This window comes from Dendropsophus ebraccatus, chromosome 8 (assembly GCF_027789765.1).
Source record: "Dendropsophus ebraccatus isolate aDenEbr1 chromosome 8, aDenEbr1.pat, whole genome shotgun sequence".
Classification (NCBI taxonomy): Eukaryota; Metazoa; Chordata; class Amphibia; order Anura; family Hylidae; genus Dendropsophus; species Dendropsophus ebraccatus.
The window spans coordinates 59,253,124-59,278,801 of record NC_091461.1 but is presented as its reverse complement, the minus strand read 5'-3'; the positions used below and the strand labels follow the sequence as shown (position 1 = coordinate 59,278,801).

Sequence of the window (25,678 nt, the reverse complement as noted above, 5' to 3'; positions counted from 1 at the left end):
GTGTAAGTATAAGGGTCTCTAGCGGGGGTCGGCCGGGCTCTGCCCCAGTACAGGGGGTGACAGGTTCCCTTTAAGACTTGCTTTAACTGCCCTCAAGTAGGGCCCATGGTCAGTAGGTTGACCATTAAACTGTTTTTCTCCCACCCTCTCTGTCACTTCCTTTTTCTGCTGTCTCCCCTCCCCTCCTCACCCACTTTTATTTCTTAACCCTGTCCTTCCTTCCCCATAACCATGTAACCTCAACCATTATATTTTTAGCTTTCCTTTCCCCCTTAATTTTTTTATCTTTTTTTCTCTCTTTTCCTTACACTCTTCTCTTTTTAGCTTATCTCCTTACTATTACTATCTTCCTTTCCCACTAAATGGTTTCTTCCATACTACATTTACTGTGTAAGACCTGCACAAACTGAAGAAAAGAGCAAAATAAATGACTCTTGTTTAACCCACTGCTTTATCCTTTTTGTATTAATGCCTTAAAGGAATAGTCCGGCCATGTAAAAAAATTGTCAGCTGGCAGTAGCAGGGGGGAAATATTAAAATAAATCTCTACTAACCTCTCCAGCGCTGGCTCGTTGCACCAGGACCCCCACCGGCTATGGAATCTTCTTGGGCAGCAACGTTATGACCCAGATGATTGACTGCCCACTGAGCCAATCAGTGACTGGGGCGGGACACCACTGCTGTCACTGATCGGCCATTAGGCAATCCATCAGCCTAGCTCTTCTCAGGAACGGGAAGAGGTAAGTAACAGTTGTTAGTTATGTTTCTCTCGGCTGGCTGTCAATTTTTTCACATGGCCAGACTTCTTCTTTAAGTACATGCTCTTTTGTCACCTAACGGCACCTGATGATACTTACATCAATCACAGTTTGTTTTACAAACTTTGCAAATCTGCATATTATCTCTTTTGAGATACTTGTATCATCGTGGTGAGCATAATATTTGTAGTATGTTCATTTCCTTGCTGCTTATTAATAAAAAGAAATTTAACATAAAATAGCAAACTTCACAGCAGTAGTGAAAAGAAACACAATCCAAATTCACTTCTAATTATCAATTAAAGACAACCTGTCAGATCCCCAGGGCCTCACACTTCAGACCAAGAACCTGACAGGTGAGCAGAACAGCATTCTGATGATTTTTTTGTCCAGCTCTACGTGTTGCAACATATAGATAGAAAATAACTTTCAATGGCATGTGCCGTAGTTGGTATCCAGTTATGGGGGAGGGGACACAGCAGTTCCAGTAATGCTTACTGCACTCTCCTACTGGCTAGATTAACAGAGTACAGAAAGAAGCACTGCTGTCAAGCCTGACTGGCAGGGAGAAGGGTCCACCAGGACTGGAGCTGCTGCATCCACCCCTACCCCCATGACTGGATAAAAGTCACAGTATGCTGGGTTTTAGTTGTATGTTACATAATATAGAGCATAGGGAAGCAGGAATGTAATGCACAAATGTATTGTGCTCCATATTTAAATAGGCTGGGTTAGTCAAAGCTTGACCTAACAGCATTTGGAATGAGGTTGTCTTCATAAGACAATCCCTTAAAAAATAAAAAGTGATATCCTAGGTAAATATGCTATTCAAATGGCTTCAGTTGAAATGAACATATAACAATAGTACCACCACAAATAAGGCGTACTTACATTGGAGATATGTGGTTTAGCTCATATTCAATAGCTGGTCCTCTAGGACCCAGCTCATGTTCTATTCCACATGTCATTATTCCTAGCACACATTAATAATGTAAAGAATAATTACTGAATAGACAACTTTGTAGGTGTTTACACAGCAATTAGGGACCTTTTAGTGCTAATGGCATTTCCAGTACTTGTTGTGGGATTTCTTCCCTCACTTTCCTCTATTTTTAGTTTACTAATCTAATTACAGTCTGATTCCTACAATCACGCTCAATTTCTGTTAATCACATCTATGAAGATAATCATTTAGCAATTAGTGACCTGCTGCATGGAAACAAAAGCATCTCTTCTTAATTTGTTGATGGAGAAGAAACATAGAAGAAAAGAAGAATGCAACAAGAAACAACAAAAAAGGTGATCACAATTAATTGTAATTGGGGGCTCTAGACAATTTTTGTTTTTTCAAGACTTACTTCATCATTTTGGAAGGTAAAATGTTATTTTTTTTGGCGAGGATCCCCTTCTAAAGGACAGTTTCACATGTGTTTTATGGTTCAAATGTGACCCAAAAGCGTAGCATTTTTCTACACTATTTTGCCATGTATTTTTGGAAGTAAATGGACTGAAATACGTCCCAAATAAAAAATGCAGAGGAATGAACACAAGCAAAAATAGTTGAAAAACAGGCCAAAGTGGAAAATCTGTAAGTTCTATTTTTTTTTTATTTACTTCCATAATGGCTATTAGGGCTTCTTGGCTGCTAGTACCTACCTACATGCACATGGTGTAAATAGGAGGCTGAAAAGTGCACATGTATTTGTAATGTATTTCTTTTCTGAGATCAGTGTCTGATGTATATTTCCCAAAACACACACAAAATTGTGTGTGACTTGTAAAGGAGAGGAGAAACAAAAAATGAATAGTAAGCGAAACACATATCTTCCTTGCCAACTGACTATATACTAATTGACAGTTATATACTGTGCGCTGCAGTGGCAACCATGGCAAGGCAAAGTTCAGCCTGGGGTCCCTAGTATTATAATTAACCACCATGATGCTCCTAGTATTGTAGTCAACCCCCAAAGATTCAACTTAGTATTATAGTTAATCCCCAATAACGTCCATGGTATTGTAACCCCTAATGATGCCCTGGTATTGCAGTTAACACTCATGATGCCCTTATTATTGTGGTTAATGCCTATTGATGCCCCTAGTATTGTAGTTAACCCCCAATGATGCCCCTGGTATTGTTTTTAACCCTCTATGATGCCCCTAGTATTGTCGTTAATCCCCAATGATGCCCCTGGTATTGTTGTTAACCCTCTATGATGCCCCTAGTATTGTAGTTAACCGCCATAGATTCAACTTATTATACTGTATTATAGTTAATCCCCAATAATGTCCATGGTATTGTAACCCCTAATGATGCCCTGGTTTTGAAGTTAACCACAATAATAAGGGCATCATGGGTGTTAACTGCAAAACCAGGGCATCATTAGGGGTTACCATACCATGGACATTATTGGGGATTAGCTATAATACTAAGTTGAATCTATGGGTGTTTACTACACTACGAGGGGCATCATAGAGGGTTATTAACAATACCAGGGGCATCATTTGGGGTTAACTACAATACTAGGGGCATCGTAGAAGGTTAACAACCATACCAGGAGCATCATTGGGGGTTTTCTACAATACTAGGGGCATCAATAGGCATGAACCACAATAATAAGGGCATCATGGGGGTTAATGCGCATTGATGGCCCTAGTATTGTAGTAAACCCCCAATGATGCTCCTGGTATTGTTGTTAACCCTCTATAATGCCCCTAGTATTGTAGTTAACCCCCAATGATGTCCCTAGTAGTTAACCCCCCAATGATGTCCCTAGTATTGTTGTTAACCCTCTACGATGCCCCTAGTATTTTAGTTAAAGCGTAACTATAATTTAAGTAGCCAAAAAATGAAATTTCTTAAATAAAAAACCCATGGGTTCCCCTTTAAAGAGCCATAAACTGTGTTGCTAGCTTGTGCGCTCGCCGAGATATCCCCAGTTGTTTGGCTCAGAAGAATAAATGATTTTTTCTCCTGGCTGACTGAAAGTGGGCGTGGCCTGTCCCTCATCTCCCTGGCAGGGTCCCTCCATTTACTGACCAGCAGCTTAGCAGATGTATCACACACAGTGGGATCAGATACAGCCCCAGCATACAGTATCACAATGCAAGATTAGATACAGAGCCCTAGCAGATGGTATTACACACAGTGGGATTGGATACAGTCATCTGCTCTCATTACACTGTAGGATAATGTCTGCCATGGAGGGCACCTGCTGCAGATATCTGATAGTGAATGTTATATATACTATGTAAGGACTACTGCTGTGTTGTGCTGGGACTTTTAGTCCTCCCCTCAGTGACTCACCCACTGTCCCTCATGCAGTACATTGGAGTGATGGTGACATGTCCCCCCTGGGTGAAGCACTGGGTACTTGTCCCTCCATCCATCTCCTCCCCTGCGCTCCTCCTCACACACAACCCCGTCAGCTCTGCTAAGTCACCTCTGTGAGAGGAGGGGGAAGAATGTGCTGCTAGGAGGTGGGGAGGAGGTTTTGTTTATGTTTCTGTCAGGGCTGTTATCTGATCCTCCTGTCAGAGTCTGTACACTAGGTACAGATCTCCAGGGAGGGGGCGTGTCCAGCAGGAATACAAAAATAACTCGGAGGCTAACACAGCTCTGAGGGGACTTTATGCTTCATTTATTTAAAAAAAACTGTTCATTTTAGGTTATTAATGTATATTGCAAAAATTCTTATCATGCCCTAAGCTAACTAAAACTGAATGATCAAAATATTTTATAGTTACGCTGTAACCCCTCAATGATAACCCTAGTATTGTAGTTAACCCCCAATGATGCCCTTAGTATTGTTGTTAACCCTCTATGATGTCCCTAGTATTGTAGTTAACCCCCAATGATGCCCCTAGTATTGTAGTTAACCTTCAATGATGCCCCTGGTATTGTAAATAACTCTCCAATCAGGGCCCTGGTATTGCAGATAATCACAAAAAATGCCCATAGTCTGTACCAAATTAAAAAATAAACATCTCACTTACCTTTCCTCCCCTCCAGTGATGGCTGGGTCTTCTCCTACGGACAGCCCGCCATAAAATAAACCATAGCGCGCAAACCACAGGAGAAACGTACAGGAGCAGTCACACATTGCCCTCGTGTCTGGCAGCCGACACAGTATGTAATACCGTACACACCACCTGCCGGACACAGGAGGACGCTGTGTGGACAATATGTCTACAGGCCGCATCAGAAGATCTCAGGGACGGATACGGCTAGAAGTTTCCCATCCCTGCTGTAAATTATAGCTTAACCTGCAGTTATCATATCATAGAGTACAACCATCGAATGGATTTATTTTGTGGGAAATGCTCAGGATAACTTGTCATTTATTCATGGAAATCTCTTCTCATTTTGGGCTAAGTAGTCAAAAGGGCATTCCTTCTCAGCGATTGACAGCTGTCTGTGTATGTAAGAGAAAATGGTTTCCACGGCTTCATGTAGTAAAAGTAGAAAATCTTTATTTCATTTCTTAAAAGCGTGTACAAAGATATAAAATGCTCCGACGCGTTTCGGAATGACTATTCCTAAATCACAGCTGTCTGTGTATATATATATCATTGACAGCCCACTTGACTATATGCTTTTTAACATGCTGCCTGCAATTTAAATGTGACAGGTTCCCGTTAAAAATCAGCCTACTTTAACAATAGACTGCAAATATTTTATCCTAATTACGGTAACTTAATTTTAAAGAAGCCACCATACTGGCATCACTGCTAAGTTAGTAAACAATTTACTTTAAAACTTATCTTGCTGGATAGGGCTGTGAAAAGGGGAAAGTTTATATGTTAAAAACTGCAAACATGATTGGAAGCTACTGGATAAGGGGCTATAGAGTTGGCTCTTTTCAGAGTAAGAGATAGACGCTCCCGCATTGGTTAATCATACATCATGTGCCTTTGCCACATAAAGCAGCAATACTGTATCTGAATTGTGAGCTCACACCTTTAAACCCTATTTATTATATTGCTTTAATCAATGATGGATCGTTCTAGACTCTACATATACCTAAGTAGACATTGCTTTTGGAGTCCTCTACAAAGATCACAGTTAAGGTTACAACTAAAGAATCGCATGAAAAGAAAGGGCACAGATACACTTAATGTGATTTTAAGATTTGGTTTTAATTGGGAAAGTGACATTTTTAAGGTTACCAGCAACTCAAACAATTCTCCTTTAATGCATAAAATGTTGCACCAAGATAATGTGACTCATAAAACCTGTAAGCGATCGGTAATAACAGCCTCTTTAAGTGAAATGTCATGTTTTGTTCTATCCAAACTAAAATATTCTAGATGGACGGAATCCAAGGGAAAAAGATAGAACAAAGGTAAAAAAAAAAAATATCACATAGATAATGCAATGTTTCACTTTCCTAATGTTTATATCCTCCATTTATAGCTGCCAAAACTTTTCAGGAGTTTCAGAAGTCTTTGAGAATGAATATCTATGGCCGGAGAATGAAGAATTTTAAAACAAGTTATAAATATTAAAAGAAACGTTCAGCGGAAAAAAGGCATACACTGTGTTATACTAAGTGCATAGCCTGAGGGGGCAGTACATAACACAAAGATTCTCTTCTTTGATGCCTGCGGATCTGTTTCATGCACCATCCCCTTAAGTCCTGCACTAGGTGTATAGCACAGTAAATGGGTTTTGACCAGAGATCTCATAACTTGTCTGAACCTCGGGTTGAGCTTTTAAAACTTAAATTTAGAAACTCTCCCCCCCCCCCCCCCACCTCTAGTAAAACATAAGATATTTGAGATTTCCCAGTACTTTTACACTGGCATCATGTTTTTCTTTTTTTTTTGCTGGCTTACTTTGACTGTTGTGCTATTCTACCTGGTAAAAACTTGGCTGAGCCATCAGATTTCATGGTTCATAAATAGAGATGAGCGAACCTGGAGCATGCTCGAGTCGATCCGAACCCGAACCTTCGGCATTTGATTAGCGGTGGCTGCTGAAGTTGGATAAAGCCCTAAGGCTATGTGGAAAACATGGATATAGTCATTGGCTGTATCCATGTTTTCCAGACAACCTTAGAGCTTTATCCAACTTCAGCAGCCACCGCTATTCAAATGCCAAATGTTTGGGTTTGGATCGACTCGAACCCGAACCCGGTTCGCTCATCTCTATTCATAATAGATCATTACCTTCATTGGTTTAAAAAAAAAGAATGGAACTTATAATAAAACTCCTAGAAAAAGTCTAGAAGAATGGAATGCATACACCTTTAACAACGGCCATACTTTCTGCGGAGTGGAACACTGCCTCTGCTTCAATGAGATCCAGGCCGGAGCGTATACACATCGTATACGCTCCGGCAGAGATCCCGTGTGGCGCCGCAAAGAACTGACATGTCAGTTTTCTGCAGCCGCAATTCAATGAATTGCAGCCGTAGGAAACCCTGGCAGTTCACACAGTGAAGCGAGCGGCTCCGGCCGCTCGCTTCACTGTGTGCTATGGGAAGCTCTGATGCAGGCACATGCTGATGCTCCCGCATCAGAGCTCTGCGGCCGGAAAGATCATCCGGCCTGTACTTAAGTACCAGCCGGGATGATATGGGCAGAGTCCGGCCGTTCCGTAACCCGGCCGGGGTCACGGAACGGCCGGTCTCTTACCCCGTGTGAACATAGCCTAAAGGGTAAGGTGTCATCAGAAAGTGACTTTTTAAATTATGTTTTTAAATTTAAATAATGTTTTTATGTTAATTTTATTTTGTATTTTATTTTTATTTGGTGACACTTTTTTTCTACTTTTCCATTTTTTATCTATATTATAAAATAATCCTGAAAGTTTTCATTCTCACCACTGGGGCATAAACTGATCTGTTGTGTCTGTGGTGATAAGAGGAGGCTGCTGTAAAGTGATCTGTACAGCATTGCAGCGACATGCAGGGCTCCAGATGGCGACCAAAATGGTCGCCAATGCGACTGATATCTTGCAAATGGCGCCCAGATTTATTAATCTGGGCGCCATTTGCGACTGGCCCCGGCAGCGGCTGCCTCTTTAAGGACTTCCGCACGCTGCACCGAAGCACGTGGCGCCTCTGCGCCCGTCCGTCCAATGAATGACAGACGTGCTGGATGACGTGTGCGGGGACACGCTTCTCCAGTGACGTCATCCAGCACGTCCATCATTCATTGAATGACGGACGGCCGCAGAGGCGCCACACTCCTCCTCCAGCGCCTCTCTCCCGCCTCTCCTCACCCAGCGGTTCTTCAAGTGCACCCCAGCGGCACCAATTTGTGGATAGTGTGTGTGAATACAACCGGAGGGACGGCAGGGGTGGCGGCCGGCCACTAATCTGTGTGGGGGGACCGCGGCCTGGGCGGCTGATTGGTAGTGTCTGTTGTGATGGCGGCCAGGTGCGGTAGTCAGTGCGTGTGGGGTGCGGGGGGGGGGGGGGTATGTATAGACTGCACAGTACCACTTCCCTCAGTGTGTGTGTGTATATATACACTGCACAGTACCACTTCCCTCAGTGTCAGTATGTATAGACTGCACAGTACCACTTCCCTCAGTGTCTGTATGTATACACTGCACAGTACCACTTCCCTCAGTGTCTGTATGTATACACTGCACAGTACCACTTCCCTCAGTGTCTGTATGTATACACTGCACAGTACCACTTCCCTCAGTGTCTGTATGTATACACTGCACAGTACCACTTCCCTCAGTGTGTGTGTATGTATACACTGCACAGTACCACTTCCCTCAGTGTCTGTATATACACTGCACAGTACCACTTCCCTCAGTGTCAGTATGTATAGACTGCACAGTACCTCTTCCCTCAGTGTGTGTGTGTATATACACTGCACAGTACCACTTCCCTCAGTGTCTGTATGTATATACACTGACTCAGAACCTGACTTGTAGACCACCTCACACATTCTAGTGGACTGTATATTGTTGTCAAGTTGCAAGCTTTTAAGTTCAAGTTCAGAAGAGTAAGCCTCATTAAAAGGCTAGCCAAGTGAAGCTGAAGTACGGAGTCAGACTGTATATGGTTGTCAAGTTGCAAGTTTCCATGTTGAACGTTTTCAAACTAAGAAAAGAGAGAATCTAAAGGAGGAGGCTGCCGTGGCCTCTGCACACAGTAAGTCCCATTTAACATAACATTAATTTTACATGTTTTAAAATGTTGGCGACCAAATATTCTATTTGGCGCCTAAATTTTTCAGGTTAGGAGCCAATGGCTCCTAGGTAAATTTTTTAGTCTGGAGCCCTGACATGTGACACCAGTAGATAGAGGAGACAGTAGCAGCTTTCTGTGAAATGACCTCTTCAAAGGTCGTAGAGCATGCTCAGTAATGTTTCACATTCATCTCAAGGGGACAGACACTGTCTATTGATGTCTAGGTTTATGAGTTTTGCTGTAAAGCACGTCACTAAATACGGTTTAAAACCACCTCAGGTAATATGGCAGCCCCCATAATGTACTTAAAGTAAAATAAAAACAATTAGTCAGAAAATAGAAACAGATTAGAATAAAATAACTTTTTTTTGTATCTGAGGGACAAGCATACACTATGAAACACTGGCTATTTATTTATACATTTCTAGTCAGAGCAACAGAGGAGGAAATATAGTGAAGAAAGCCACTTGTGACAGAAGTTCGCCTTTGACTGCAGTACAACACATTCGCGTACATTTTTTAGTGGCTTTGCCTAAGGCCATAAATAGTAAAGCCTTGGAAAACATCTTTAACATAGAAGGAAAAAGAATGCCGATTCCCTGTTTCATTAGCTATGGACATGTACATTTATCATATGGGGAAGCCAGCATTAACATATGCAATACTATGGCTGCTATGGTCAATAATGGTAATCAGCGACTGACAGTAAAGATTCCTACAGAAAGGATTTCTTCATTGCTTATTAATATATGCACTTGGGGGGGCGTGACCGGAAGGAGATGTGAGCGGTCGCATGAGCTGAGAGCTCCGTTCCACACTGCCTGCAAATAGCGGTACCGCCCGCTCCATCGTGACCCAAACTGCCTGCGATGACCAGGAGGGGCTCCAGGAAGCTAGTGGTGAAAAATCTCCGCACGGTATCACCCGCTGCAGCCACCCTGGACACGTACCTGCGGCCCAAGACCTCCCAGCAGGGATCCAAGATGACGCCGACTCCTGTGAGGAGGACGCGCCGAGCTTCAGACCCGGGCTCTCCCTCAACGGACCTTCTCCTGCAGTCCCAGGTGAGAGGAGCAGAAGGTGGCACATCCCATGCTGCCCCGGCGGGGGCCCTTGTGGGGGCGGAGGGCGCGGGGGCGAGTGGATTATGCCCATCTGCCGCCCCGTTTGTGCCAGCAGACCACGTGACAGGCCGGGAGCATGTGGGGAGCTCAGTGACTGCCATGTCAGACCAAGCGCCACAAGACCCCAGAGACTCTCGGGACCGGGGTTACATGCAGGGGACAGCTGCATTACCGCCCTTGCCCCAACGCCTCTCAGCACAGGGGTCGCATGGCCCTACAGACACGGCGCCTGCATCATGCACCGCAGCAGCTCACAAAATGGCCGCCCAACGCTCCACTCACCCTCCTAGATCCACAACCCCTGATGATCATGGAGACTGGTGGTCATCTCAATCTACCACTTCAGATAAGGAAGACACTAATACCCTGCCTGCACCCCCTTGGTCTCAGTTCCTGCATAATTTGCCGACTAAAGAGGACTTTAGAGTGCTTATCACTGAAGTGAGAGAGACCTGTAAGGCTGAAATAGCTGCAGTCCGCCAGGATATACAATCCATGAGACTGAGAATTGAAATGGTGGAGGATGATCACGATAACACGCGCAAATACGTAAATGACCTTCACACTACTATTTCTGCGCAGCAAGCGATAATGGGGGACTATCAGCGACATCTAGAAGACCTGGATAATAGAGGTCGCAGACACAATATACGCATCAGGGGCCTCCCTGAAGCCACCAGAGATGCCGACATAAAATGCACAGTGGAAGCTATATTTAACCAGATTCTAGGCGCTCCGCCACACCACAGAATACAACTAGATAGGGCTCATCGGGCTCTACGACCTAGGAGTGCATCCTCCCTGCCACGTGACATTATCTGCTGTGTTACTGACTATTGTATTAAAGAGGCCATCATGGCTAAGGCAAGAGAACTGAGAGATATAGAGTTTGATGGTGCCCCCCTACAGATTCTACCAGACCTCTCATGGATTACTCTACAAAAGCGGCGGAGACTTCGCCCGCTATTGCAAGTATTACAGGACCTAAAGATCCCTTATAGGTGGGGCTTCCCATTCAGTCTCACAGCCAGGAGAGATGGCAGATCGGCGACCTTGAGAGTGGCGGAGGACTTGGAGAAGTTCTGTAACACCCTGGACATCTCTGCCCCACGCCTGATGAACTGGGAGATGGCGCCCCCGCCCCCTCCGCCCCCGCCGGTGTGGACGCCGGCGCGAGAAAGAAGGAAGCGTACGGCACAGAGATCTCCCCAGCACCGCCCGAGATCCTCCGGTCAAAGGAGTCCGGACTGACTCTATCACCGTTTGTGCCGGTCTCTCCCTCGCTGGGTCCTCGAAGGAGTTCCTTGATTGATTGTTAATTAACTATAATTTGGGTCTTACTACTTACTTAAATACCGCTCTAGTTGATAATATAATGTTTTGGCAGGGTTGTGGAGCCGGAAGCGCGGCTCAGTTTCAGATTAGTTATTATGGTTATTCAGTTACTTGCTCTCCTCCTATTCATTTCCCCCCTGAGTCCGCTGAGAGACGACGAGCCCTTGATCTCTTATTGCTTCCTCCTTGCTGGGCCTGAATTTCGGCCCTTTCTTATATGGGCGGCCGTTTCTCCCCGGACACCGAGGAGATACGGGTTATCTCTTTGGTATAACAACTTGTTTGCTCTTGTTTTTTGTTTTAACGGATCTCTCTGTGCCTTAACTGTTGTGTCTTGTCCAACCCCTGGTCTTGTCCTTGGTATGTCTTCCCTTTTGTACCCACAGGCATTCCTAACCGTGGTTTGGTCCTGGATTAGAAGGAACGGAACACTAGCTAGATCAGTTTCTGGCCGGACACCCCATGTCTACCGACAGGTGAGGGCTCGCTGGGACCTTGACCTGACATTTCACTTGCCCTACCATTTAGGGCCTGCCTACAGTAGGACATTTTTGAGCGTTGACCGTTTGGACCATGGTGCGATTACTTAGTTTTAATGTGAAGGGTCTCAACTCTGATATTAAGAGGAGATTGCTTCTGAAAGAAATAACCACATTGCGGGCTGATATAGTATTCATTCAGGAAACGCACCATGACCAGTCGAGCAACTTCAAATTCGCCCACTACAGTTACCCCACAGCTTTCTCAGCCCCAAAGGACAAAAAAAGGGCAGGAGTGGCTATACTTATTGGTGCCAATTGTCCGTTCCAACTCTCTACCAGCGAACTGGACCCCCACGGTAGATTTATTATCTTGACGGGGACCTTGGGAGGGACTCCAGTGACACTATGTAACGTCTACTCACCTAATGAGGGACAGTTGAGGTTCCTCTCGGGGGTGTTTGCTAAACTCTCCCGTCTCCCCCCGGCCTTACTCCTGGTGGGTGGGGACTTTAATGTTGCTCCTTCTGAGACTTGGGATAGGCAAACAGTTTCTCAATCACAACCGCCACGGGGGACAACCCATTTAGCTATGGCCTTCCGCCGGCTGATTAGACAACATCAGATGTATGACCTATGGCGAGTATGTCACCCTATGGAAAAAACCTTCACTTTCTTTTCCCATCCTCACTCCACTCATACACGCATTGACCTCTTTCTCAGCAACATTCTGGGCCTGAGAGCTACCTCGTCCTCGGAGATCCATTCCATTACCTGGTCGGACCATGCTCCAGTGACCCTTGACCTATCCCTTCTTTTGCAATCCTCCAGGATATGCCATTGGCGCCTCAACGAGGGTTTGCTGAAGCATCGTCCGCACAGGGATGCCCTGGCAGAAGGGTTAAAAGAATACTTCCGCTTAAATGAAGGTAGCGTTAGTTCCCTGGCCACACTATGGGATAAAGTAGTATTTCGGGGTAATTGTATCTCTCTTTCCTCCCGTATTAAAAAAGACGCGCAGTTGCGTACTGCTGATCTGACTCAACTTTTACGTACAAAGGAGGCCCGTATGCTTCGGCTTCCCTCCGTCCCCCTACTCCGAGACATAGTGGCAATACGCAATGAACTGAAGGACCTGGCCGTCTCTAAGGCCAGTCGCCTCCTTTCATTTACGAAACATAAGTATTATGATAAGGCCAATAAGGCCCACACGCTTTTGGCATCCCAACTGCGAGACCAAACCGTTAAAAAAGCTCCATACGTTATGAAAGATGGCCGTGGTAATCTCCAATATGATCCCTCTGGTATTGCCACTATCTTTGCGGACTACTATACCTCTTTATACTCTCTCCCTACCGCCCTCCCTGACGATCCCCTGGACAGGAACACTCTCCTCCGGTCTTATCTTGACTCTTGTGACCTGCCAAGGCTTTCCCCCGCTGACCTGGACTCTTTGAACGGACCCATCACCATGGAGGAACTGGAAGAGGTAGTTAAGAACCTCCCGTCTGGGAAGTCTCCCGGAACGGACGGTCTGCCATATGCATACTATAAATCATTCCATGATATTTTGCTGCCTCACATGCTCTCCGTATTCAACTCATTTTTGAGTGGCGATGAGCAAATTCCCTCCATGATGTTGAGTTCATTCATAACAGTCATCCCTAAACAAGGAAAAGACCCCTCAGACCCTGCTAGCTACAGACCTATCTCCCTGCTCAATGCCGATTTTAAAATTTTTACTAAAGTGCTGGCACTGCGTTTGGGGGCCCTCCTGCCGAGCCTGATACATGCTGACCAGGTCGGGTTTGTGCTGAACCGACAGGCCGGTGATAATACAAGACGTACCATCGACCTAATAGAGGTGATGAATAAAACACACTCCCAGGGCCTTCTCCTTAGTCTTGACGCAGAGAAGGCCTTTGACAGACTAAGTCTGCCCTTTTTATTTGCAGCCCTGCAGTCTTACGGGATTTCCGGGCCTTTTCTTCAAGCGGTGCAAGCTCTCTATGTCTCCCCTACAGCCCGGGTTAAGATGCCCCATGCTACTTCCTCCCCTATTCCAATTCATAACGGGACTCGGCAGGGATGCCCCCTCTCGCCGCTCTTATTTATTCTGAGTATAGAACCGCTGGCGGCACGGATACGTCTGTCTCCTGATGTGCAGGGGGTCCAGGTCAGAGATAGGGAGTTCAAGTTGTCCTTGTTTGCAGATGACATTTTATTGACTTTACGGAACCCCTTGGTTTCCTTGCCCAACCTCCATACCTTACTGGAGGACTATGGTGCTTTGTCTGGTTACAGGATCAACTCTCATAAGACGGAGGCCCTCCCGGTTAATCTGCCCACCTCCCTCATTAGACTCCTCCAGCACTCCTACCCCTACCGTTGGGTGCCTTCCACCTTAAAGTATTTAGGGGTTAACATTACCCAATCCTTCCCAACACTCTATAAACATAATTTCCCACATTTTTTCAGAGAGGTCTCAGCACAATTTACTAAATGGTCCACCCTGCCGTTGTCTCTGATTGGGAGAATTAACGCAGTTAAAATGAATATTCTACCCCGTTTTCTGTACCTACTGGAGACCCTCCCAATCCCTATACCAAATACGGTTTTACGCAGGTTCCAGGGATCATTGATGCACTTCATCTGGGGTGGCCGTCGCCACCGTATAGCCAAGACTGTAATGTGTTCGAGACGGTCTTCTGGAGGCCTCTCGGTGCCGAATGTACTTCTTTATTACTTAGCTGTCCACCTTCGGAGGGTAGCCTCATGGACGTCCCTACTGGCCTACAGTAAGTGGGCCGAAATTGAAAAATTATGGATGGCTCCGATTCACCCCAGTGAATTGATATGGTCCCAACAATACCTAGGTACCACAGCTTGGCTCTTGGGGCCTATGCGACACACTAGAGACATTTGGCTAAAAGGGGATAGGGATCATTCTCTCAGGGCTCAACCGTCTCTACTTACCCCCTTTCTGTACACCGACCTCCTCCCAAATAGTTATGACCGTGCCACTATATTCCCATGGCAGACGACCAGACTGTTCCACTTTGCGGATATAGTCTGTCCTATTAAAAGACAGGTCCTGCCTTTCCAAGCCCTCAGGGAGCGATTTGAACTGCCCCCAGAGGCCGCACTATTCCACGAACAGGTGTCTTATTTCGCTTCAGAAATCACAAACAATAGGCCGTTCCCAAAACCCACGAGCTTTGAGCTTCTTTGTAAAAATGCCTCGTCCACTAAGGGCCTCATCTCTGAGATCTATGCTATCCTTGTCACCCACACACCAGACAACCAGATACAACACTCATACATGACCAAATGGGAGCAATACTTACATAGACCCATCCCCCCCGAATTGTGGCAAGTGATTTGGTCCCAAGCAGCCAAATCTTCCTCCTGTATCACATATAAGGAAAACCAATACAAACTCCTCATGCACTGGTATCATACCCCCGACCTCCTCCACCGCCTGTTTCCTACCACTCCCTCCACCTGCTGGCGCTGCGGTGCGGATGTGGGCACCCTCCCACACATTTTTTGGGACTGCCAGGCTCTGAGGCCTTACTGGGTAGCATTCCAGGGTTTCTTGCGAACAATTCTCAATGTGACCATTCCTTTAGATCCCCTCACATACCTACTTAATGTGCCTCCCAAGAACATGCGAAAACCTGTGGCCCGTCTCCTCCTCTACTTGCTTACAGCAGCCAAGTGCCTAATAGCAAAATACTGGAAGCAGTCCTTACTCCCCTCAGTGGTGGAGCTCATCAACAGGGTACAGGAGGTCAGGAGATGTGAATACTTATCTGCCGCCAATGAAGACCGTGTGGAATCCTTCAACAAAGTGTGGTCCTTATGGGACGCTTATTATGAACTACACCGTTCCGCAGCTAGTGTTCCAATGCCTAATGCCTAGCCCCCCCCCTTACTGTACCTGTCCTGTTGATGTACGTCTGCGTTGCCTCTTGTTATTTGTTAAATGTAGTTTGTGCCGACCCCGTTTTGTGGGATACCTGATCATATTGGGTTAATTTGAGATTCATTTCCCTCTGTTGGGAATTCTGAGATCTATTTACCTGGGCTTGGATGTTATTTCTTTTTTCATTTACAGTATAATTGCTCTCAGTATTTCGAGCCTCCACGCCCTGACTGCTGAAGGCACATGTATGTACTTACTTTGTTATTGTTGCATTTTGTTACTCTAATGACCATTGAATGGTTATAACTATGTTATATGTTTATGACGAAAAACCTCACATAAATAAACAATTTATTAAAAATATATGCACTTGGAATACATTCACAGGAGCCCTTGAACTGCGTAATTTTAGGCAAGTTCTAACACTCTGGCTTTTTATACACCTTAATAAACATGCACTGTAAAATTACAAGCCATTATATGACATTAAAGCATTACTGTCATTTAAAAAAAACCTTCTTAAGTGTCAGAGACATGTCAAAAGCTTTGAAGGGTGGGGTGTTAGCGCCAAGACCCCCACTGATTTTTAAAAAATTAAATTAAATTAAAAAGTGGAGAAGAACCCATCTGAGCAGGGCCGTAGGGAGGAAGGGGGGGGGGGGCAGCTGCCCCGGGCGCAGAGACCAGGGGGGCGCCATCACAGGGAGCAGAGAGAGAAGGATAACAGTGGATCAGGCAGCCTGGAAGCGTCCTGCCCTCTGTCAGGGTAGGGAGACAGGAAACGATTTTAACTTGATCAAAATAGGTATTTCCCACACTGCACTGTCTCCTAGCTATAATTTGTGCAAAATCTCTGGGTTTTTACCGAGATTTTGCGCATATCAGGGCTAAACAGCAGCCAAGAGACAGTACATCAAACTTACTGTGTAGAGGGTGAAGGACCTTGACATGTAACTATGATATCACTGCAGGTCCTCTATGTACACTGCACTATGGAGGAGGAAGGTGTACGGAAAGGGGAGGACAATCAGGGGTGCACCGTCTGGGGAGGGGGGTGAAGGGTGCTCAGTTTGGGGAGGGGGGTGATGGGTGCCCAGTGTGGGGAGGAGGGTGAAGGGTGCCCAGTGTGGGGAGGAGGGTGAAGGGTGCACAGTGTGGGGAGAGGGGTGAAGGGTGCCAAGTCTGGAGTGGGGTAGGGGGGTACAGGGTGACACCAGTCTGGGATGGGGGGAGACAAACGAGAGTGTCCAGGGTCTATTTAGCGGTCTGCTCTGGTTGTACATTATTATATACTTAACCCCTTAATAACTGCCCTATGCAAATATACATCACATTTATATAAACCTTACCTACTATCTGCAGAGGTAGGGAACATTGGCTCTCCTGTTGTTGCATAACTACAACTTTTTAGCTTTGACTATCCATGTATGATGGGATATCCAAAAATGTAGAGGAGACAGCACATCCAAAAGGAATCTTCACTTTTAATCACACAAGTGATGATGGGAGTCGTAGTTTTGCAACAGCTGGAGAGCCAAGGTTCCCTATGTCAATCTATAAAGCACCTGTATCTGTATATACAGCGACCATTATACAAGAGTAATTTTTCTAAATTATTTCTATTTTGAATTTGGTGATGGATTACCTTACTGTAAGTATTCCTGCTGTCGTCTCCGCTGCTGAGTGGAGTTGATCGAACCTCGGGAAATCCTAGGTTCAATCGAGCTAGAACATTTATGAACCTGCCGCAATAGATTGCTGATGCCTTCCCGTTCCGTGGGGAAGGAGGAGTGTGCCCGAGTACAGACTAGGTAATAGGCTGTATCCTGTAATTCCAGGTGACCGGTAAGGCATTAGCAATCAAATGCGGCAGGTTCGTGAATTTTCGAGTTCGATCAAACCTAGGACTTCCCGAGGTTCGATCAACTCTACTGCTGAGCGTACCTGTGCATTAGGAGACGGCACCATAGAATCACATTACACTGGATGTCACACTAGAGATAGATCAGGAAGCTTCGCCTCCTAATTCACAGGTACAGACAACAGGGAGAGGAGACAACAGCGTCTCCTCAGGTACAGACAGCAGGGAGTGGAGTCAACGGCGCCTCCGTTAAGGTACTTAGGGACAAAATTTTAAAAAGGATAAATGGAAGTACTTAAAAAATGGTGATTGAGCCCAAACCTGCCTGATATTCATTCATAAAAACATTCCAGGTACACAGTAAATATGACATTATGTATTCCATATTGTGAACACCACACTAGTGCTGCCAGCAGAGATGAGCAAATCGCTCATCTGAACAATCGCTTATCTAAACTTCAATTAAAAAAAAAATAAAAAACTATATATATATATATATATATATATATATATATATATATATATATATATATATATATATATACACACACACAACAAAACACAACAATCACTGAACTCAGGGAGAACAGTGAAAAATTCCAATGGAGTACTTATTTAAGAGTCTCCATTGATTGTCCCATACTAAATTTGAATATGCAAAAAAGGGGTCCGTGGAGCCTCAGTTACGAGTCTCAAAACCCGGGAATAGCCAGATATCCCTCTCTCGAGAGAAGGAAGCTCATTGCCAAGGGGTGCCTCCTAGTGGGGAGAGTACCAAACCACCCTGATACGTAGTCCCTCAGGTCTTCACTCTGTTACGAGCTTTGGGACCTAAATAGGGAAACACCAGGGTGGCCCAGGCTCTCCCCACTAGGAGGCACCCCTTGGCAATGGGCTTCCTTCTCTCTCGAGAGGGATATCTGGCTATTCCCGGGTTTTGAGACTCGTAACTGAGGCTCTACGGACCCCTTTTTTGCATATTTAAATTTAGTATGGGACAATCAATGGAGACTCTTAAATGAGTACTCCATTGGAATTTTTCACTGTTCTCCCTGAGTTCAGTGATTGTGGTGTTTTGTTGGTCCATTTATCACTGCCCCAGTAGCCAGAATCCTGCTCCACACTGACGAGGGGCAAATACCCCGAAACTGCAGTCTGTGGATGGATGCCTAGCCTTGGTAACCCTTGTCTTATGTCGTTATACTCGCCACAGAGTTAGACTTTGACTTGCAGGGGCCACCCTGGTGTTTCCCTATTTAGGTCCCAAAGCTCGTAACAGAGTGAGGACCTGAGGGACTACGTATCAGGGTGGTTTGGTGCTCTCCCCACTAGGAGGCACCCCTTGGCAATGGGCTTCCTTCTCTGGAGAGAGGGATATCTGGCTATTCCCATGTTTTGAGACTCGGAACTGAGGCTCCACGGACCCCTTTTTTGTATATATATGTTATATACCAGCAGTGAAGGGACAACATGGGCCCCCCTGTGCTTACTGCGCACACAAGGAGGGGCGCCAAATTGAATCTTTGCCCTGGGTGCAGGAGAGCCTAGCTACACCTTTGCATCTGAGTGATGTTTCTTTCTGCTGTGTCCTCATGGTAGGTGACTGGTTCTATGCAAAGACCTGTGATAAATCCATTTTTACAAGCTGCTGGGATTAGACTGAGCATATGGCTCTTTTATGATGGCTTAAGGGGGTTCACAACAGTGACTGGCTGAGTGGGCAGTTCCTGTCCGCATGTCACATCAAAAAGGACTACAAAGAAGAGGACCTCGGAGGGGACCAGACACTTGGGAAAGCGGCAGCGGCAGGGAATAGTCTGGGTATATACACAACTCAATGGAATTTTTCCAGCAACATATGCAAAAACTGTTTCTGCCCAGACAAGCCCTCTAAGGGGTAAACTCACAGTTACTACATAAGAGCATTCAGAAACACTAGGCGGATTTAATTTTTTGGCTTAAAGTTTTCAATTCTCAACAAGGTATAAACATCAAGTATGAGCATCACAAAGAGTGTAAATAGGTACTTGAAACAGAAGTGGCAATCTATTCCTGATCATCACACCTACTACATCAAACTACTCATTTTGTGACCCGATACCATCTTTCAATTATACTGCACTTTGGCTTATCATGACAGCAGGACAATGAAACTGCCAAGATTTATTTACACTCTACAATGTGAGAAAACTCTATTCCTCTGCATGGGAAATGGAGAAATCTGAATCAAGCCAATGCTCAGATAGAAAGTGGATAAAACACACATTTGTTTTAAAACTATAAAATAGTACCATTCATACTCACTTGTGAGGGGGAAGCGGTACTACTTCTCCCCTGGACCAGGATTTCAGTTCACCCAACAACTTTTTTTTTTTCCCATCTTCCATACATCGTTCGGCCATTTACCGGAGGGATTGAAGTGAACCCGACTTAAATTAATTTGGGCGCTGTATGTGGATGAGTAGTGAGGAATCACCAGTCACCAATTGTGAGTGTAGCGTTTTAAAGTTCAATGTGTATCTTTAAAAACTAGAACAATACAGCTTCCGAAATTTTTTTATTTATTTTTTCTAGGAGAAAGATGGCTAAAAGGACCAATTTATCATAATTTTATTAGCTCTGTAGCTAATAATTTTGGGTGACTACCTGACCTTAGCTTTGCCAAATCTCTACACTATTCGGCATAGTAGCCCGTTATTGAAGATTAAAAATTGCATTTATAAGGGTTATCTCCCAGCATTAAGAAAATAACTGATGGTTGTGTATAGAATGCTTTCATTACGTAGAAGCAAGTTAACAGAAAATGTCAGTCCTGCATTGAGAGAAATATAGATAAGAGAGTTTATGGAACATAAATTAAATATTAACCCACCTGTTCAAACTCCTCCATGTCTACTTCCCCATCTCCATTTAGATCAAACATTTTAAAGGCAATTTCAAAGTTTCTTTGAGGAGCTAAGAGATAGAAAAACAGATATATTGGTTATAGCAGATGGTTCTACGGGACACAAATGACCTAAAAAAAAAAGAAATCTATACAGGTCTTCACACTTGCATGGATCTGTAAGAACACAGTATACCACCACTTTTTGTTAAAATTAGTTTATATTTGTCACTTGATTTTATATACACATTTTTTCCCTTTTTTATATTAGTAATACTTATTTATATGCCTATTTTCTTTGTGGTCAAATACTGCTGTGGTCACTGAAACATATTGTCAGTGGTCAAACCTACAGCAGTAATACATGTATGTCTGGGGATGTGTAAACTATCCATATAGTTCCCATTACAATAGTCTATGAATGATCTGTATTTTATAAAGAAATCTATAAAATAAGAATTCAAAGATTCGTTCAACACTGGAGATTTCCTTACAGCTTTTAATCTCCGGACTTCTCTACACAAACACTGTTACAATACAATCAATGCTCTCATAGGTCATGTTGTTATACCATTGATCTCATAGGCCACCATGATAGAAAAACAGTGTGCAGCATTATTATGCAGTAAGAAAGTCACTAGCAGAAGGAGCTCCCTGGTGTAAGAAAAGGATATACCCATATTAACCAGTAACAGACAGACTGAGCAAATGAGCTGCTCAGAAGGTGACAGAGAAGACTTAAGTTATCAGAAACGGAGGGTGAAATTCTCTATGGTGTGCAGCTTCTGATGCGTTAAAATACAAAAGGAAATTTAAAGGGCAACTTGTACTGTAATATCTGTTAGGGATTTCTTTACAAACAATAATGAATAATATAATGATTAATTTCTTAGCCCCTCTGTTTCACCAAAAGAGCCCAGTGGGTGACACATGCTGATTCTCTATGGTGTGCAGCTTCTGATGTATTAAAATACAAAAGGAAATTTAAAAGGGCAACTTGTACTGTAACATCTATTAGGGATTTCTTTACAAACAATAATGAATAATTTAATGATTAATTTCTTAGCCCCTTTGTTTCACCAAAAGAGCCCAGTGGGTGACACATGCTGATCTCCATGATTTTGTCAGGATCCAAATGAGTAACTTATACAGTATGTTGTTTTTGCTTCTATAGTGTCAACATATTCCACAATAAACAGTCACAAATTACATTAACTGCTGTCTCCAATGGGGCTCTTAATCCCATCTAATAAATTTCCCCATCTCAGGAACACATTCACACAATGTCACAGAACTCAAATCAACCTATTAGCATGATTTTTTTGTGCTGTGGATGCAATCTATTTTTTCTTTTGTTCAGAAGAAACCAGTCTCATCCAAACAGTGTTTGCATAGTTTCACCACTTTCCCCCAGTCTTTTTCCCCCAGACTCAAATAACATGATGAAAGGTTGATTTGAAATGGGCACAGGGACTGCTCGGAGTGATAACAAGTACTGTACTGTGCTGTGCTGTGGAATGTGGGCTATAGAAATAAATTATTGGGGTACTCTCATTTGGACACGTTATTCCCTATTCACGGAACTGAAGATAATTTAGGAGTTGTTGGGGTTTCAACTGTTGTACCCATGCTGATCCTCAGATCAAACAATTATAGCCCCAAATGAATGGAGTGGGAGACCCAAATGAGTCTCTCTCAGAGGATGAGATTCCTATTTCTAGACAACTGTTTCAGGGCTCTTCATTACAAAATATCTTTAGATGGGTATTGCATACTTTTGGAGGAGAATCTGTGCTAATACCAGAGATCTCTTCCTTCTGAAGGAAGGGTCATCTAAAGTAAAAAACAAGTTAGTGTTTCAATGAGATGCTCAAATAAAACTACATTTGTGGGCATCATTATAACTTCTAAAGACTATCCATTCTTTTTCCACTAGGAGGGCTGTATGACTCCTTATGCTATATTCATACCAGCCTGCTGTGCTCCAAGCCATATGTTGTGTAACTTATTAATATACAGTATATACTATCTTAAAGCCACCACAGTTTGGGAAAGAGTGCACGAACATGCCATATCAAAGATGGGTTCACCCAAATTACTTTCAACCAAACATGCCATCCAGATGTCAACATCATAATGTTCTATCTGTTCTATCACCTGTTAGATAATATTCCAGCTGGTAGATTTAATAACCATTTTAACAATGTGTACCTCCAAGTGTACTACAGAGAAGGGCTGCCACTCCCGGAGGGGGTTTGGGCAGAGGGTGGTCCTCTACTGGAGGAAATGGGACTCTTGAAATGGTCCCATTAATTATAACAGGAGCTTTTCATCTTTGGCTTACCCCAATGACAGTCTATGTGCTCTGGTCTGGAATACTGAGAAATACTTTAAGATTTTTACCTTTTTTTGCTCTTTTGAGGTACAAATACAGGTAAAAATGCATTAAGTTTTATTTTCAACAGTGGGGTCTAGTCTGGAAAATATCCCATTTTTTATGCTATGTTATGAGACATCCATCAAGTGATATGAGCTTCCCATGTCATATGGTTAAAATGTTGCTCTCTATTGTTATACAACATATATGTACTCAAACAGAAAAATACAAAAAGGGAAAGAAAAATAAATGAAACGTTAAAATAAAAAAGTCTGCAATGGTGCTTATAAAGCCATATCTTATCATTATCCACTGAGACAATAAAAGGCTTCTACATGCTCAAGATTTACAAACACAATAGTATAGTAATTCAGAAAGCATGTTTTAGCCACCCGATGAGCTGAACAGGAATATGAGCTAAAAATACAAATGCTCAAGATTACACTGGATTACAAGAGAAAGAAATCCCAGGACGTTATTGTAGGTGTAATTGTTCAGCAATACTATGTGTACACACCATACATGTATGGAACAGGTTTGTGCAGTTGTGTTCTCTGCTGGGATGATTATTCCCACAATGCCATCATTTATTTCTGTGTGGCAGCTTTCAGCACCGCAGGACCTAAAAACCACAGGCGGCCAATCCTTATTCAGCTATGATTAAAATAACGCTCATAATTCTGAGCTATAGCAAGGCATTCCAGTGCATAATGGCTGCTCGTAGGAAGTGACAATGTCAGAAGACAAATACCTTGTTATATAATCTGTGAAACAATATCTGTGTTTATGGCTTTTCACTGGTTCTAATTACAAAGGTGCAGCTGCTGAACAATATGAAACCAATTCATTGCCGATCCAGGCCTCTGGTCTTACATCTAAGCTCCTTATTTACAGATGTGTGTAATATCTGCTCTAGGGAAAAGCAATCCAACAAACGACAAGCAAGATCCTCATAGTCCATCATATACAGACAGAGCCCATCTTATAAAGATGACAATGAACCAAAAGAAGAAAAACATAGCTGTGCCCTTGTTATCCCTGCGGAGGGTCACAGTGGTCAGAACTCTAACACAGCCCTTTGGGCCCTATTCCACCGGACGATTATCGTTCATATAATCGATAACGATTAACGATCTCAAGCGACCGCTATTGCGAAAGACCTGAAAACGTTCACTCATTTCCATGGAACGATAATCGTTACTTATGATCGTATTTGCGATCGTTTTTTCATCGCTATTTCTTCGCTACTGCGTTCGTATCTACTGCGAATGACCAAACGATGTCTTATTCAATGCGAACGATTTGCCAACATTTTGCGAACGAGCAACGATAAAAATAGGTCCAGGTCTTATAAAGCGATCAACGATTTCTCCTTCGGTCGTTAATCGTTAACTACTATTCAACCGAACGATTATTGTTTAGATTCGAACCATTTTACGATAATCTGAACAATAATCGTCCGGTGGAATAGGGCCCTTTGGCACTCTTGCACTGGATTAATTGCTGCTATACTACTGTATATTTTGTTAGGGGACATACAGAGAGTGGTGCTCATCTAAAGAGTCTTTACACTCTACAATCAGTTGCAGGTCGGATGTTGGATCATTCATCATTGCTGGTCCCAAATCACCTGTTTACAGAGTGACGTACAGCCGATAACCGTGACTTTACTGGCCAATGAGATTGTTGTCTGCTAAGCAGCTGATGACTGGCCCTTTTACATTAGCAATACTTAGGAAAAAGTAAAGGGGTCTTTACTTTGTTTGCTGGCCAGTCAGCCATCCTGTGTACAGGAAGAGAAGTAAGGTTACAAGAAGAGAAACTCTGATCCTGCAACTCTTTCCAGGTATCCTCAACATACTCCCAAATTTTACTGAGGATGTTGAGGTAAATCCTGAAGCTCAGTGTGACAAGCCCCCTGCTCATTGATCCTTTGAGTAGCTATTACCTAATAGTAAGGCAGCTATTAACCACCACTCCTGTACAGTATGTAGTATTATATTATGTCACGTCAGGCATTCCCCTGATAAGTATAGCAGGCAATACATCCATATATAAAAAAATAATGATTGAGACAATGACAAAAAATGATACAAATACAGTGGGGAAAAAAGGTATTTAGTCAGTCACCAATAGTGCAAGTTCTCCCACTTTAAAAGATGAGAGGCGTCTGTAATTTACACCATAGGTAGACCTCAACTATGAGAGACAAAATGAGGAAAAAAATCCCGAAAATCACATTGTCTGATTTTGTAAGAATTTATTAGCAAATTATGGTGTAAAATAAGTATTTGGTCCCCTACAATCAATCAAGATTTCTGGCTCTCACAGACGTGTAACTTCTTCTTTAAGGGTCTCCTCTTTCCTCCACTCATTACCTGTAGTAATGGCACCTGTTTAAACTTGTTATCAGTATAAAAAGACACCTGTGCACACCCTCAAACAGTCAGACTCCAAACTCCACTATGGTGAAGACCAAAGAGCTGTCAAAGGACACCAGAAACAAAAATTGTAGCCCTGCACCAGGCTGGGAAGACTGAATCTGCAATAGGCAATTAGAAAATGGAAGACATACAAGACCACTGATAATCTCCCTCGATCTGGGGCTCCACGCAAAATCTCACCCCGTGGGGTCAAAATGAGCACAAGAACGGTGAGCAAAAATCCCAGAACCACGCAGGGGGACCTAGTGAATGAACTGCAGAGAGCTGGGACCAATGTAACAAAGCCTACCATCAGTAACACACTACGCCGCCAGGAACTCAGATCCTGCAATGCC

The 25,678-nt window shown here is 43.7% G+C and overlaps 1 protein-coding gene across 1 annotated transcript in view; it reads right to left on the bottom strand.

The window, feature by feature from the left end:
• The window catches only part of MICU1 (mitochondrial calcium uptake 1), a 190,604-nt gene that overhangs the window by 73,867 nt on the left and 91,059 nt on the right, over positions 1 to 25,678 (bottom strand). The window contains exon 7 of the mRNA XM_069980528.1: positions 20,511 to 20,593. Coding sequence (XP_069836629.1) covers positions 20,511 to 20,593 — 83 coding nt within the window. The remainder of the gene's footprint in view (positions 1 to 20,510; positions 20,594 to 25,678) is intronic.